The sequence below is a fragment of the Leucoraja erinacea genome, chromosome 9 (assembly GCF_028641065.1).
Source record: "Leucoraja erinacea ecotype New England chromosome 9, Leri_hhj_1, whole genome shotgun sequence".
Lineage (NCBI taxonomy): Eukaryota > Metazoa > Chordata > Chondrichthyes > Rajiformes > Rajidae > Leucoraja > Leucoraja erinaceus.
Window position 1 is genome coordinate 27,891,657 of NC_073385.1, and position 17,564 is coordinate 27,909,220.

Below are 17,564 nucleotides of genomic sequence, written 5' to 3' on the forward strand. Positions count from 1 at the left end.
GGGATGTGGCAACATTTCCATCCTGGTTTGTAAGTGAAAGGAATTTGTTTGGCAATGTGATTACACAGTACATTCTGTCCTTATCTTGTGACTGGGAAGACAATTTGAATTGAAATTCAATGATTTTAAGTCACGGGTTCGTTGCCAGAGGAAAAATATAAGAAATACAGAAAATATTCAATTAGAAACAAGAGAAATACAGAAACGGGACCATTGAAATAAGAAGAACAATTTATTTTGAGGGGTGTTCATTCTTTAAGATCTAAATGTTCCATCTGACAATTCTGACATTGTTTTGCTACACCATTCACTGACCACAGATACATTTCTGACCCACGGGCTAAAGGAATATATCATTTTGTAACGTTTGAAACTTTGAGTAAGAGGTGAATTATTTTGATGAAAAAGCGCAAATCGGAGGAACAGCAGTGGAAAAGGGCACTCTATAGATGCAAAGAATGCAAGAGGTATTCCAAAAGAGTTTACAATAGATCGCAGATAGGATAGGGGAAACCGTCAGAAGAACCAGATCTTTTCAATGTAGATGTAGACAAGTATCTGTCGTTCAACTTTAACCAGTAGTTAGAAGCACTTTGCAAGCGTAAAGGCCCTGTCCCACTTACGTGTCCTTGGCATGCAAATTACTCGACCTCGTCGTCGGGTTGAGGCGCACGGGCATCGTGTGGCCGCGCGGGGCCGGTCCCACTGAGAAGCGCCGGAGGGGTATGGAGTTGTGCGCAGTATCGCGCGGCGCTCCGAAATTTTGTAGCGAACAAAATCTTCGCGCGCCACCGGCCTATCGCGTAACTGATGGCCAAAGTGGGACAGGCCTAAGACCCTGGCGCGACGCAACGAATGGGCCAAGAAAATTGAAGATAGACACAAAATGCTGGAGTAACTCAGCGGGAGCGGCAGCATCACTGGAGAGAAGGAATGGGTGACTCTTCGGATCAAGACCCTTCTTTCAGACTGAAAAAGAGTCTCGACCCGAAACGTCACCCATTGCTTCTCTCCAGAGATGCTGCCGGTCCGCTGAGTTACTCCTGCATTTTGTGTCCATCTTCAAATGACGTCACGCGCTCCAGACGGCTCTGCGGACGCATGGTCGCGCGCGACCTTCGCAGGACCGTCGCGGCTCAACGCGACTACAAGGTTGTGTAATTAGCATGCCAGGGACACGTAAGTGGGACAGGGGCTTAAGAGATAACTGCTGCCTGAATCATTCATTATCATGCTAATCAACTTCTACGCAGAACACAAGAGCCTCACTACAACAATAATTAAAGTCTCTTTGAACTCCTCATGTTTGCCACAACAGTGGTCATTTCATTTAATTATAATGGTAACTGACCTGTCGTCCCACAGCGTGGTTGAGCTGTCCCAGGTAGTGTACGGCTCCCTGGGACTTCCTGCCCGTTTTCGTACACACACCAGCAGTGGCCTGTGCTGCTGTGGCATTGCATCGGCCTGAAGTTCCCTTCTTCATCACACTGAGGGATGTGGTGTCCCACAAGCGGCTGAGACCCACGCAGCCTCACCTCTGCTTCTAACCGATACCTCTGCTGCTCACAGGCAGACTTTGGCTGCTCACTGGCTCCTGAACAAACAAACACAAACCTGCTGTTGAAATAGTCAATAATACAAATGCAGTTTTTTTCAAAGTGGACATAATCCTGCTGTTCTTAAATAAGTGCAATTTGAGGTGGCTTTGTGTGGGGAAACGGACCCATTCCACTGGAGCCTGGTTTTCCATTGAGTATCTATGCCACAGCATTGTGCTTTGATGGTGACTTTATTGAGGTGCCCAAGATGAGGGGCATGGATAAAGTGAACAATCACTGACTTCCCCAGCAGGGTAGAGAAATCAACAACTAGAGGGCACAGGCTTAAGGTGAGAGGGAAAAGATTTAAGAGAAATCTCAGGGGCAAATTAGGGCAGGCATGGTGGCACAGTGGAAGAGTTGCTGCCTTATACTGCTAGAGACCTGACTATGGGTACATACTGTACGGAGTTTGTATGTTCTCCACGAGACCTGCCTGGGCTTTCTCCAGGACCTCCGGTTTCCTCTCATACTCCAAAGACATATAGTTTTCCAGATTGATCAGCTTGACTGCCAAAAGATTCCGCTAGCGTTACAGAGGATTGGGCCGTGGACACGGGGAGGAGGTTGGGTAGAGAGGAGGAGGGAGGGGAAGGAGGAGGGAGGGAGAGAGGGGGGGGGGGGGGGGGGGGGGGGGGGGGGGGGGGGGGCGAGTGAGTGGCCTGCGAACAGCAGAGAGAGACAGCACCGGCTTGACTCTCTGGAAAACGGCAGGTGAGTGAGCGGGTGGGCGGGGGGATGGCTTCATAAGCTGCACGGTCAGCGCAGACAAGCTTCAGCACGTGAGTGCCTCTGACCCTGTGATTGAGCAGAACAAAGATCCTATAGCGGAGCGCAGTGTTGCTGCAGAACTTTCTCGATCCATCTGCGCGCTTTTTGTAGAATGGGGGGGGGGGGGGGGGGAGGGCTAACGTACCTCGTTGAAAAAACTGCGCATGCGCGTTGACAGCTGGTGCATTAATCCAGAGCGGCGGGGGGGGGGGGGGGGGGGGGGGGGGGGGGGTCACGAGGAAAACGAGGAAAGGCATTGTGAGGTCAGCAGCTGGGCAACCTTAATATTTTTTTTAAATGTCAGTTTGGTGATAAATTTTAGTAAATATCTTGGGAAATTATGGACCAAATTTATAGAGGATTGGATTTTTGAAATCATAAGAAAAATTTCTACCAGAAGATGTAAAAATGTCACTGTTATTGTAACGTCAGCACCTGGGCAGCGGTCAGATTTTTTAAAAAAAGGTCAGATTAGTCAACAATTTTAATAAAATAGTCAGGAAAATGTACCAAATGCACAGAGGATTGGATTTCTAAAATCACAAGGAAAATCTCTACTCAAATATGTAAATATTTCCCCGTTTCGGCATCTGGTTTACGAGGAGATATGTTTCACAGGCAAAATCACACACGCACGCACGGACGCACAGAGTTTTAAAAGTATATAGATAGAGATGATAGATTTGGACAGAAGTATGGATACAATGGGTTTAGAGAGCTATGGGCCAAATGCAGGATAATGCCGAATAGTCCACAAATTGATCAGTATGGACAAGGTAGTTGAACTCTCTCGTTTTCACCCAGCCCACAGCTAACAATGGACCGCTTCCTTGACCATCGTTACGTTTTTGCATATCTTTCACTTCTTTGTTCTATATCTCTCTCTATAGTGCCGTCTATATCTCTCGTTTCCCTTTCCTCTGACTCTCAGCCTGAAGTAAGGGTCTCAATCCTGAAACGTCACGTACTCCTTCTCTCCAGAGATACTGCCTGTCTTGCTGAGTTACTCCAGCATTTTGTGTCTATCTTCAATGACTCTAGATGTGGCATTTACGAGTTATTTACTAATGCAGGTGAAGTGTTTGCTGTCAATATTGCAGATGATAAATTGATCCTGTGGTATTGATGGTGTCAGAGTAATTGACCTGTACACTCCTTCAGCCCCGTTTCCATCCAAGTTGGCATACTGGGCTAATCCCAATTGCCTGCATTTGGTCCCTAGCCCTCTAAAGCCATCCTATATCTGTCTGAATGTCAAACCCCAGCTCTTAAATGTGACGCAAACACTAAAGACACCGTTGCTGAGCTTCATTTGCCAAACACAGGCAAATGGGACTAGCTTAGATGGGGCATTTTGGTTGGCAGGGAGGAGTTGGGTCAGGGCGCCTGTTACCATGCTGCATGACTGACTCTGAGAAAAGTTCAAAGTGATCCAGGTTTGTTAAATTACACCTCACTGAACTTTTTAAACCCATGTGTGTTAGAAACATAGAAAATAGGTGCAGGAGGAAGCCATTTGACTCTTCGAGCCAGCACCGCCATTCATTGCGACCATGGCTGATCATCCACAATCACTAAGCCGTGCCTGCCTTCTCCCAATATCCCTTGATTCCGCTAGCCCCTAGAGCTCTATCTAACTCTTTTAAATTCATCCAGTGAATTAGCCTCCACTGCCTTCTGTGGCAGAGAATTCCACAAATTCACAACTCTCTGGATGAAAACGTTTTGTTCTCATCTCAGTTTTAAACGGCCTCCCCTTTATTGATAGACTGTGGCCCCTGGTTCTGGACTCCCCCATCATTGGGAATATTTTTCCTGCATCTAGCTTGTCCAGTCCTTCTATAATTTAATACGTCTCTATACGATTCCCTCTCATCCTTCTAAATTCCAGTGAATACAAGCCCACTCTTCCCAATCTTTCCTCATATGACAGTCCTACCATCCTGGGGATTAACCTCGTGAACATACGCTGCACTGCCTCAATAGAAAGGATGTCCTTCCTCAAATTAGGAGACTACAATTGCACACAATACTCCAGATTTGGTCCCACAAGGGTCCTGTGAAACAGCAGAAGGACCTCTTTACTCCTATACTCTTCCTTCTGGTGGCATGGTTTAATAGATCTCAGAATAGTCAGAGAGCAGGGACTAGACTAGCAGGGACGAGACTGCCAGTGTATATAGTTCATTGTTGCTTTCCTGATAGATGAGGTATCCTCCTATCACTGACCCTCACCAGTCAATCTAGAGCAGGAATGATGCATCAGAGCAGGGTGAGGTCCCAGGAGCTATGCAGCACTCCACTCAGGAGGCCACTGTTAGTGCCGTAACTCTCAATTAGCATCTGAACATACCAGCATAACAAACACTTGCACGTCTAACAGCGGCCTCACACTGAGAGTACACACTTCAACAGACATCAAGAAGAGCCCCGACCCAAAACATCACACATCCCTTTTTCTCCAGGGACCCGCTCAGTTACTCCAGCACATTGTGTCCATCTTCACTATTACCATAATCGGTCGTCTTTTTGGAGTCACGGAATCATACACACCGTAACAGGCCCTTCCTTGGGCCCACCTCCTCCATGCCAACCAAGATGCCCCATCTAAGCTAGTTCCAGTAGCTACCATTTTATTCATATCTCTCTAAATCCTTTACTATCCATCAAACTGTCCAAATGCATTTTAACTGTTGTTATTGTGCCTGCCTCAACCACTTCCTCTGGCAACTCATTCCTTATACCTATGACCTATGTGTGACAAAGTTGCCCATCAGGTTCCTATAATTTTTTTCCCTTTGCATCTTAAACCTATACCTTCCAATTCTTGATTACCCAATCTTGGGAAAAGCCTATGCATTCACCCCATCCAAATTATGCAAAATTCTGGTGCAACGCGGTGGATCAGACAGCATCACTGGAGGACATGGACTGTTTGGGTCGACATTTTGGGTCGAGACCATTCTTCAAACTGTAGAAGCACAATTTTATAGACATCTCTAAGAACACCCATAAGCCTCCTGCACTCCAATGAATAAAGTCCCAGCTTGCCAACCTTTTCTTACACCTCAGGCCCTCGAGACAACAGCTTCCCCCGGATCACTAACACAGAAATCACTGTGGAGGCAATTTTTGCAACAGCAGTTGAGTTTGTTAATTATAACCTAGACTGACCTGTCGTCCCACAACGCGGTTGACCAGTTCCTGGTTCCGTCCGAGTCCCTTGCACTTCCTGCCCGTTTTCGTGCACACACCAGCAGTGGCCTGTGCTGCTGTGGCATTGCATCGGCCTGAAGTTCCCTTCTTCGTCACACTGAGGGATGTGGAGTCCAACAAGCGGCCCACGCAGGCTCATTATCGCTTGCAGTCTCTGTCGTTGCTGTTCACAAGCAGTCGTTGGATGCTCGTTGGTTTCTAATTAAACAGAGAGAGATTGATTGTGAACCGGTTGTGGGACGTATCACTGATGGGGACGAGTCAACGCCAGCAAAACCACGGAACAAACTGACTTTGGAAGGGGTAGTATGGGGACACACAGTCACGTTTATATCAACGGGTCGATGGTGGAGAGGGTCAAGAGCTTCAAATTCATGGGCGTGCAAATTTCTGAAGATCTCTCCTGGTCCGAGAACACTGATGCAATTATAATGAAAGCCCATAAGTGCCTCTACTTCCTGAGAAGATTACGGAGAGCCAGTATATCAAGGAGGACTCTCTAACTTCTACAGGTGCACAGTAGAGAGCATGCTGACCGGTTGCATCGTGGTTTGGATCGGCAACTAGAGCGCCCAGGAGCGGAAAAGACTACAAAAAGTAGTAAACACTGCCCAGTCCATCATCGGCTCTGACCTCCCTTCCATTGAGGGGATCTATCGCAGTCGCTGCCTCAAAAAGGCTGGCAGCATCATCAAGGACCCACACCATCCTGGCCACACACTCATCTCCCTGCTACCTTCAGGTAGAAGGTACAGGAGCCTGAAGACTGCAATGTCCAGGTTCAGGAATAACTGCTTCCCCACAACCATCAGGCTATTAAACTCAACTGAAACAAATCTCTGAACATTAATAGACCATTATCTGTTTATTTGCACTTTATCTGCTTATTTATTGATGTGTGTATATATTTATATAATGGTATATGGACACACTGATGTGTTCTATATTCATGCCTAGTATATTCTGTTGTGCTGAAGCAAAGCAAGAATTTCATTGTCCAATCTGGGACACATGACAATAAACTCTCTTGACTCGTGACTTGATTAAAAAAATTAAATACCAATCTCATGGTGTATTCAGCTGCTTTTATAGTCCTCCCGTCATCAAACAAAAGGCTTTAGATACAGACAGGCTGATCACGTAGGACTTTGTTGACCAGGTCAGATGTGGAAGATCTACCATGCTGGTCCTCTACACTCTTCACTCAAACGACAGGCTTTGGGGAGAGGGTAAAGTCTGACCTACTCTTGGGAAATAGAGCAGGACAATTGACTGGGGTGTCAGTGAACAACTAGTGATCATAGTTCCAATAGTTTTAAGATACCAGACCAGATGCCCCATTTTCAAAACCACATGCTACCTCGGGATTGCAACCAACCTAATCATGGTCCTTTTCCACCCCAGTCATTTGTTCTTCTCCCATCTTCCATTGGGCAGAAGGTATAACATCTTGAAAGTATGTACCACCAAATTCAGGAACAGCTTCTTCCCCGCTGTTCTCAGGCTCCTGAATGAGTTTCTCATAATGGGTGTAGTCCTGATCGTCCAACCTACCTCATCGTGGACACTGGATTACCCGATCCATTCCTCTCATGATTTAGTACACCTCGATAAGATCACCCCTCATCCTCCTGCACTCCATGGCGTAGAGACCCAGCCTACTCAAATTCTCCCTATAGCTCACACCCTCTAGTCCTGGCAACATCCTTGTAAACGTTTTCTGAACCCTTTCAAGCTCGACAATATTTTTCCTATAACATGGTGCCCAAAACTGAACACAATATTCTAAATGCAGTCTCACCAACATCTTATACAACTGCAACATGACCTCCCAACTTCTATACTCAATACTCTGATTGATGAAGGCCAATGTGCCAAGGGCCTTTTTGACCACCTTATCCACATGCGACTAGACCTTCAAGGAAGCATGCACCTGTACTCCTAGATCCCTCTGCTCTACAACACTACCCAGAGTCCTACCATTTACTATGTAGGTCTTGCCCTCGTTTGGCGTCCCAAAATGCAAAACCTCACACTTCTCTGTGTTAAATTCCATCAACCATTCCTCAGACCACCTAACCAATTGATCGAGATCCTGCTGCAATCTTTCACAACCATCTTCACTATCTGCAAAACCACTCACTTTTGTATCATCGGCAAACTTGCTAATCTTGCCCCATTTGTTCTCATCCAAATCATTGATGTAGATGTCAAACAGTAACTGGCCCAACACCAAACCCTGAAGCACACCACTAGTCACAGGCCTCCTGTCCAAGAAGCAACCTTCCACCATCACCCTTTGCATTCTTCCATGGAGCCAATTTGATACCCATTCAGCTATCTCTCCTTGGATCCCATGCGATCTAACCTTCCAGAGCTGCCTACTTTGCGGAACCTTGTCGAATGCCTTACTGAAATCCATGTACACAACATCTACAGCTCTGCCCTCATCAACCTTTTTGGTCATGTCTTCAAAAAAAAAAATCAAATTTGTGAGACACGACATCCCATGTACAAAACCATGCTGACTATCCCTAATCAGCCCTTGCCCATCCGAATGCCTGTATACTGTATCCATCAGAATATTCTCTAGTAACTTTCCAACTACAGATGTTAAGCTCACCAGCCTATAGTTCCCAGCAAAACAGACTGGATAAGCTGATCAGGAAGGCCGGCTCAGTGGTTGGGGCAGAGCAACTAACGGTCAAGCAGGTGGCAGAGGCCAGAACTCTGAAAAAACTAGGCTCAATAATGACCAACCCCACTCACCCACTCCACGCCCTGAAGGTGATCAAGTGCAGCATCTTCAGTCAGAGACTGATTGCACCAATGTGCAAAACGGAGAGACATAGGAAGTCTTGTATACCAGCTGCTATAAGGTTTTATAATGCACAAAAATTTTAACTTATTATGTATTGAAGATATCTGTTGAAATGTGTGGTGTTATGTCTGTCTTGAAGCTGTTGTGGCACTGTAATTTCCTGTAAAGGATTATTAAAGGTTATTCATTCATTCATTCATTTTCCTTGCAGCCCTTCTTGAAAAAAGGCACAACATTTGCCACCCTCCAGTCTTCCGGCACCTCTCCTGTATTTAAGGACAACTCATAAATTTAAATTCCCACAATTCCTTCTCTAGTTTCCCGCAATGTCCTCGGATATATCTGATCAGGCCCTGGAGATTTATCTACCTTCTTACACGACAGTACTTTCAGTACTTCTTCGACTGTAACACTGACTGCTCTCAAGCCACTTCCATTGACTGCCCCAAGTTCCCCCGTCCTACTGTCTTTCTCCTATCTGCTCCCATCACTGAGGAACACCCCTAATTCTACACCGACTATGGAACATCGTGGCCCATCTTCCGACTACAGACTTATTTTATTTTCATTCTCTAATTATGATTTGCACTTATTCAGTATACGAATCAGAAAGGCATGAGTGTCCAGTCTGTTTTATTTTAGAAGTTTGTGTAATTTATGTATAATTAGTTTTACCTGTGTTTGTCTGAGTTTGTGTGTCTATGATGCTGCTACAAGCAAGATTTGCACTGCACTTGTACCTCACCATTTAGCACTCATGCACATGGCAATAAACTTGAGCTTGCAAGATTTAAATGAAATAGGCAAAGGGATGTTTGGTAAGTCTGAGATTTTTGAAAAACTTAGATAGCAAGAGTTCAAGGCCTGTGCGTTCCTGCTAGAGTGAAGGGCAAGATCTGTAGGAGCAGGGAACCCTCGATGACGATATATTGTGGTTCTGGTCATAAAAAAAGGCATGGGTCAGGTATAGGCAGCTGGGATGAAGTGTATCCCTGAAGGAGTATAAAGGATTGAGGAGATTACTTAAGAAATAAATCAATTGGGCAAAAGAGGGTATGAGATAGCTTTGGCAAATAAGATTACAAAGAATCCAGGGATTTTGTACATTGTGGAAAGAAAGTAACTAGAGAGAGAAAATATGACTATTCAAAGACAAATGTGGAGCGACAGGAGGTCTTCAATTAATATTTCCCAGGGCTCAAAATTAACTGTTGCCCGGGTGCCAATGGCGACCTAAAATCCCGCCGGGCAACCTAAGAGCCATGCCATTTTGCTCGGCTTGGAAAGCACCCGGGACACCTATCGTTCACTTCTGAGCGGGCCCCCATCTCTATCTCTCTCTCTGTCACTCGCCGTCTCCGCCCGCCATCCATGTCCGGGCCGCCGGGTCTCCACTCTCTGCTCACTCCTCATCCACCGGCACCGCCGGCCGCCTTACACATGCGCACTGCCACGGCCTGCACATCCACTCCCTGCACATGCGCACAACCATGGCCAGCACATCATCGGTCATGTTTCGCGGATGTAACTAGTAGAGTGGATAAGGGAGAACCAGTGGATGTGTTATATCTGGACTTTCAGAAGGCTTTCGACAAGTCAGAAGGCTTTCGACAAGTCGACAAGGTCCCACATAAGAGATTAGTATACAAACTTAAAGCACATGGCATTGGGGGTTCAGTATTGATGTGGATAGAGAACTGGCTGGCAGACAGGAAGCAAAGAGTAGGAGTAAACGGGTCCTTTTCAGAATGGCAGGCAGTGACTAGTGGGGTATCGCAAGGCTCAGTGCTGGGACCCCAGCTATTTACAATATATATTAATGATTTGGACGAGGGAATTGAATGCAACATCTCCAAGTTTGCGGATGACACGAAGCTGGGGGGCAGTGTTAGCTGTGAGGAGGATGCTAGGAGGCTTCAAGGTGACTTGGATAGGCTGGATGAGTGGGCAAATGCATGGCAGATGCAGTATAATGTGGATAAATGTGAGGTTATCCACTTTAGTGGCAAAAACAGGAAAGTAGACTATTATCTGAATGGTGGCCGATTAGAAAAGGGGAGATGCAACGAGACCTGGGTGTCATGGTACACCAGTCATTGAAAATAGGCATGCAGGTGCAGCAGGCAGTGAAGAAAGCGAATGGTATGTTAGCATTCATACCAAAAGGATTTGCGTATAGGAGCAGGGAGGTTCTACTGCAGTTGTACAGGGTCTTGGTGAGACCACACGTGGAGTATTGCGTACAGTTTTGGTCTCCTAATCTGAGGAAAGACATTCTTGCCATAGAGGGAGTACAGAGAAGGTTCACCAGACTGATTCCTGGGATGGCAGGACTTTCATATGAAGAAAGACTGGATAGACTCGGCTTGCACTCGCTAGAATTTAGAAGATTGAGGGGGGATCTTATAGAAACTTACAAAATTCTTAAGGGGCTGGACAGGCTAGATGCAGGAAGATTGTTACCGATGTTGGGGAAGTCCAGAACAAGGGGTCACAGTTTAAGGATAAGGGGGAAATATTTTAGGACCGGGATGAGAAAAAACATTTTTCACACAGAGAGTGGTGAATCTCTGGAATTCTCTGCTACAGAAGGTAGTTGAGGCCAGTTCATTGGCTATACTTAAGAGGGAGTTAGATGTGGCCCTTGTGTCTAAAGGGATCAGGGGGTATGGAGAGAAGGCAGGTACAGGATACTGAGTTGGATGATCAGCCATGATCATATTGAATAGCCTACTCCTGCACCTATTTTCTATGTTTCTATCTCATGGTTGTGCGCAAGTGCCGCCCTGCATATTGCGGGTACTAAGATCCCCCCCGACAACGGAAGGTTTGAGTGCCTCGACCACGGGAAAACAAAGAAGGGAAAAAGATAGAACTTTTTTTTGCCTTTCATTACAGTGAGGAATGTTGGGGAGTCGTTGTGGTGGATGTTTATGTTAACAATTTATTTGCGTGTCTTATTGCTCTTTATAGGTATGATTGTATGGCAAATCAAATTCCTCGAATGTTGCAAAACATACTTGGCTAGTATTATTATGATTATGACTAGAACTTTACTTCTAGGATCAGGAGGCTGAGGGATGATCTTATAGAGATGTGCAAAATTACGAGGTGCATAGACAAGGTGAATGCACAGTTTTTTACCTGGGATAGTGGGATTAACATCTAAAGGGCATAGATTTATGATGAGAGGGGAACGATTTAATAGGAATCCGAGAGACAGCTTTTTCACACATTGGGTATATGGAACTTAGGCAAAAATGCTGGAGAAACTCAGCGGGTGAGGCAGCATCTATGGAGCGAAGGAAATAGGCAACATTTCGGGTCGAAACCCTTCTTCATGGAAGGATCTATATGGAACGATCTGCCAGAGGAGGTAGTTCAGGCAGATACAATAACGACATTTAAAAGATATTTGGACAGATTCATTGATAGGAAAGGTTTAGAGAGAAATGGGCTTAACGTGGGAAAATGGGATGAGCTTAGAAGGGGCACCTTGATCAGCATGGATGATTAGGGCCATTTCTGTGCTGTACGTCTCTTTGAACAACAGAGACAGCCACCTTTGCCTGGTGTAGGGGCTTGACGCATGGAAATCCTGACAGGCTTTGATCGATGACAAAGCTGGGCCTGAGGCTTCCCTTCTCTTAATTCTGCCATTACATTTAATACATTGGCCTTCTTAAATATTGGTAAATAATTAAAAACAAAATGAAAGCACTGGAAGTATAATAAATAAAATTAAAAATACATCAGACACAAAGCAAAATAGTTGCCAAAGACACAACCTCTCTCTCCCTCACTCCTAATCTGCAGATCTATAATTGCCATGAAAAATAACATTGTTTTGACCACTTCTCCAACTATAACATCCGTAGGCACGTCCCTGACCTCAGTGCCTGGCCACAATCCCAGGACGCACATTGTTTAGAGCAGCAGACTACCGGCTGATCTGTTTTGGACTTCCACTCTGCTCAATACGTTTCACAGGCAATCTTCTTGCTTTATCCCAAGTTCAATCACTTCCAAGGAAACACCTGCATTCAACAGGATTTAGTCATTTAACCAGAGAGAATTATCATACAGTTTGTTGCAGGCATAGCTCTGAGTTTTGGAAATTTGTGTTTTAAACTTTGAAGAGAGTAATGCAGGGAACTATGATGGTGGCATGAAGTACAATTGTAGAGAACTTTACTTGGTTGTCACTGTTTTGTGTCTGACATTTTGCAGACAGAAAAGTGCCGATAGGCATCTTTAATAAACATACATGTTATGTGGCCAGAAAACATAATAATGGCGATTGACTTTTTAGAGGTGCCGGTATGCCATACTGGCCCATGCCGTCTCAAATGAACCTCGTGGTGCAGGTTGTATTTGGACATGAAATATAAAATGTGGTCATAGATTTTGCAACAACGGAAATTAAATGAGATAAATCTAAGAAAGATAATAAATATCCGAATACAAAAGGTGAAAACTGCATAGATCAGGAACACCAACAGGAACAATATGTACAAAAGGAAAAAAAAAATCATTGATTTTATTTTGCACTTTCTTCAGGTCTCTTTCGAAATTGAAAGATTTACACTGACCTGATCATGTACTGGGTCACATCGTTCGGACTATTGTTACCAGTTCCGGTTAGAACTGCTGCTTTTAGCAGTAAAACATGCTGTTCACTCCACTCATCAGAGCCACAAGAAGTCCAGCACAAAATCCTAGTACTGTAGGGATTCCCCAGCTGCATGAGGAAAACTGTCTCAGATCCTGGGCCAGGGCAAATCCACTAAAGTGGCGTTTGAGAGGCTTTCGGATAGGCACATAGATATGCAGGGCATGGGGGGGGGATACGGATTACGTGCAGGTCGAGGAGATTAGTTCAATTTGCCATCATGTTTGGCACTGATATGGTGGGCTGAAGGGCCTATCCCTGTGCTGTACTGATCTATGTTCCACCTATGACCCAAGACCCTATTGAGGTATTGACATTATTGTTACGTGTATCGAGATACATAGAAAAGCTTTGTTTGCCTGCTATCCAGATAAATCAAATCATACTATACGAGTGCAATCACGCTATACATAAGCACAAGAGCTCTACAACAGGTAGTGTGATGAGAAAATGCCAGAATGCAGAATATAGCATTGCAGCATGGCAATGTTACAGTTACAGAGGAAGAAGTGCGACGTCTATAATGAGGTAGGTTGGAAGATCAGGATGCACCCTAGCTTATGGAAGGACCGTTCAGTAGTCTGATAACAGAGGGAAAGATCTGATCCTGAATTTGCCGGTAGGTGCTTTCAAGCTTTTGTGTCTACTGCCCAACAGGAGAGGGGGGGAAGAGGGAATGGCTGGGATGAAACAGCCATGATTATTTTGGCTGCTTTCCAGAGGAAGCGTGAAGTGTAGATGTAGATGAACCCAATGGTGGGGAGTCTGGTCTGTGTGATAGACCATGCTACATTCACAACTCTCTGCAATTTCTTGCAGTCTTGGCCATAGCTGTTGCAAAACCAAACTGTCTTCTTCTTCTTGCGTATGGCGTGCACAGCCTAAAGTTGTAGGACAACTTGTTCTATTTGATCTTATTTGATTGTGCACGCCAGGTTGATTGCATTCGTCAAAACAGGGCGGAGGAATAGGCACAGGAATAGGCCCTTCAGCCCTCAATGTCTGTTCTGAACATGATGCCAAGACCAACTCTTATCTGCCTGCATATAATACATAACACTCCATTCCCTACACATTCAAGTACCTATCATGAAGTCTCTTAAACGCCATTATTGCATCGGCCTCAACCACCATCCCTGACAGGGTGCTCAAGGCCCTCACCACCCTCTGGTTAAAAAGCGTGCCCCACACAACTTCTTTAAATTTTACCCCTCACACCTTAAAGCTATGCTGCTAGTATTTGATCTTTCCATTCTGAGAAAAAGATTGTGACTATCTACTCTACCTTTGCCTCTCATAATTTAATATACTTTAATCATGTCTCCCCGCAACCGCTGATGTTCCAGAGAAACGCAGAAAATAGGTGCAGGAGTAGGCCATTCGGTCCTTCGAGCCAGCACTATCACTCTAATTCCCCATAATCCAGGCATCATTCAGGTAAACCTCCCTGCTCCCTTTCTAAATCCTCCACATCCTGCCTGCAATAACCATATAACCATATAACCATTACAGCACGGAAACAGGCCATCTCGACCCTTCTAGTCCGTGCCGAACACATAATCTCCCCTAGTCCCATATACCTGCGCTCAGACCATAACCCTCCATTCCCTTCCCATCCATATAACTATCCAATTTATTTTTAAATGATAAAAACGAACCTGCCTCCACCACCTTCACTGGAAGCTCATTCCACACAGCTACCACTCTCTGAGTAAAGAAGTTCCCCCTCATGTTACCCCTAAACTTCAGTCCCTTAATTCTCATGTCATGTCCCCTTGTTTGAATCTTCCCTACTCTCAGTGGGAAAAGCTTTTCCACGTAGGGGGGGGGGGGGGGGTGAACAATACTGTACACAATACACCAAAGTGGCCTAACCAAAGTCCTGTAAAGCTGCATCATGACTTTCTGACTCTTATACTCAATAAGAAAATTGAGTATAATTTTGCATTAATTTTGATAGATTTTAAATGTCCCTGAATTAAAGTAACCCATAACATCTATAAAAATTACTTGCAACCTTGAGAGGTGGGGAAAGCCTCAGGATCAACTAGGAAACATGTCAAAGGCTTTCTGAGGCATTATAGGGATGGGACCTGCCCACCATACCCAGACAATGGGTGCTACTAGTCAGCCATTGGATTGCAACAAGACTCTGCCCTCTGTGTCTAGGCTGGGTCAGTGCAGGTGGCAGGTGTGTCGATGTCCACTCTGGCAAGAACCACTGGCCAGGTATATTTTTCACCCCGTATTTGAAAAAATAAAACACTTTTAGCAAGTTTGAAAATATGACTAAATGGTGAATTAATGGCAAAGACATAATAGGGAAATAAAAATGGATTGTTGACACCATTGGGGACAGTACAATGATACTAAACTTAGACCAGTTTTAGCTTTAGAGATACAGCATGGAAAAAGGCCCTTCAGCCCACTGAGTCCATGCTGACCATGATCACCAGCACACAAAGTTCTACCCTACACACTAGGGACAATTTACAAAAGCCAATCAACCTACAAACCTGCACGTCTTTGAAATGTGGGAGGAAACCCGAGCACCCGAAGAAAATCCACGCAGTCACAGGGAACTTGCAAACTCCGCACAGATAACACCCATAGTCAGGATCAAATTTGATCTCTGGCGCTGTCAGGCAGCAACCCTGCTGCTGCTCCACTGTGCTACCCTAAATTTGAGAAATACATGTTTTAATGTTTCATCTGTTACCTACCATGAGATTGATTGGTCAAAGTCCAAACAAGACTCACTATAAAATAAAAATGGAAATCTTTTACAATTCACGAGTTTGCTGAAGATTCAATGAGATTTTGAACAATTATACCCCTGACTGACCTGTCAGCCCACAGCGTGGTTGTGCCGTTCCTGCTTCTGTCCGGGTCCCTTGGACTTCCTGCCCGTTTTCGTACACACACCAGCAGTGGCCTGTGCTGCTCTGGCATTGCATCGGCCTGAAGTTCCCTTCCTCATCACACTGAGGGATGTGGAGTCCAACAAGTGGCCCACGCAGGCTCACCTCTGCTTCCATCCGCTCCTGGTGTTGCTCACAGGCTGACTTTACCAGGACATTGGCTGCTGATGATACAAAATGGTTCCACAACAATCACCAATTAAACTTGCAGTTACGAGGTTAATGCCTCGTCTTTCACACCCAGAGGGGTCAAGGTTGGCTGAAAATTCGATTGCACATTAGACACAGAAACAATGCACCAATGGGTTTGTGTTCTGCAAGGTACTGCTGTGGAGACCAGGGCCAGGGGCATCAGCTGATACAATCCCTGTCATACCTGGGGTGTGGCTAAAAGGGGTATGTATGGGAGGGACAATGAAGCTCTTTATGTCAGAAGATGGTGGGAGAAGGAGGATATTATTGATGATTGACATTATCTAATGGGGGCGGAGGATCAACACTGTTGGAAGTGGGCACGAGAGAGACTTAAAATCGTTGATTCTCCATTCAAATTGTTTTCCCACTCACAAGATAAAATCTTGTGTGCAATCACACATTGCCGAACAATATCTTTTTTCTTGCAGACCAGAATGGAAATCCTGCACATTCCCCCTGCAATTAGCCCTTCGCAAAAAACTCTCAATAAAAACCATTGTACTGAGAAGGTAGACAAAAATGCTGGAGAAACTCAGCGGGTGAGGCAGCATCTATGGAGCGAAGGTAGTAGGCAACGCTTCGGGTCGAAACCCTTCTTCAGCCTGAAACGTTGCCTATTTCCTTCGCTCCATAGATGCTGCCTCACCCGCTGAGTTTCTCCAGCATTTTTGTCTACCTTTGATTTTCCAGCATCTGCAGTTCCTTCTTAAACATTGTACTGAGAAGACCTGTTTAAAACCTAGAGTGGAGTGGTGACAGTGATGTCTGTAATCAGCCTTAGGCCGTAGACCGCTGGTTGGAAAGAGTCCCTGTGTTGGATAGATATGTAGTAGATGGGAATGAAATATGGATTAACTTTATATAAAATTATGAGAGGCATGAATAGGATAGTCCTAGGTCAGGATCTTTACCCAAGGTGGAAATGTCAAGTATGAGAGGTCATAGCTTTAAGGCAGGAGTCCCCAACCTTTTTCGTCTTATTTACCCCTGGCAACTTTAATAGCACATAACAATGTTATTTCACTTATTTATGAACAACTAATGATGAACAGATACCAATATACCAGAAACAAACACAGTCAGTCAATGAGAAAAAATATATACAAATCCAGAATCAACAAATGTACCCCCTGGGTAGGCGAAATTTACCCCAGCCTGGGAACCCTTGCATAAGGCGAGAGGGGCAACGTTTAACAGAGACATGTTGGGCAAGTTTTTTTTTCTACACAGAGCGGTGGGTGCCTGGAACACGCTGCCAGAGATGGTGGTGGAGGCAGATACAATGGTGGCATTTAAGAGACTTTTAGATATGCGGGGAGTGGTGGGACATGTATCATGTGCAATTTTGGGGAGGCTAGTTTATCTTG

General features: G+C 45.1%; 1 protein-coding gene across 9 annotated transcripts in view; it reads right to left on the reverse strand.

Annotated features, from left to right (window-relative positions):
• nid2a (nidogen 2a (osteonidogen)) overlaps positions 1-17,564 on the reverse strand; it is a 120,962-nt gene that overhangs the window by 28,099 nt on the left and 75,299 nt on the right. For 8 of the 9 annotated variants that reach the window (XM_055640404.1, XM_055640409.1, XM_055640403.1 and 5 more), the window contains 3 exons: positions 15,927-16,166; positions 5,547-5,786; positions 1,352-1,597 (listed from right to left, as the gene is read on the reverse strand). In XM_055640404.1, the coding sequence (XP_055496379.1) occupies positions 1,352-1,597; positions 5,547-5,786; positions 15,927-16,166 (726 nt within the window). The remainder of the gene's footprint in view (positions 1-1,351; positions 1,598-5,546; positions 5,787-15,926; positions 16,167-17,564) is intronic. The other variant, XM_055640405.1, reaches the window with a different exon arrangement.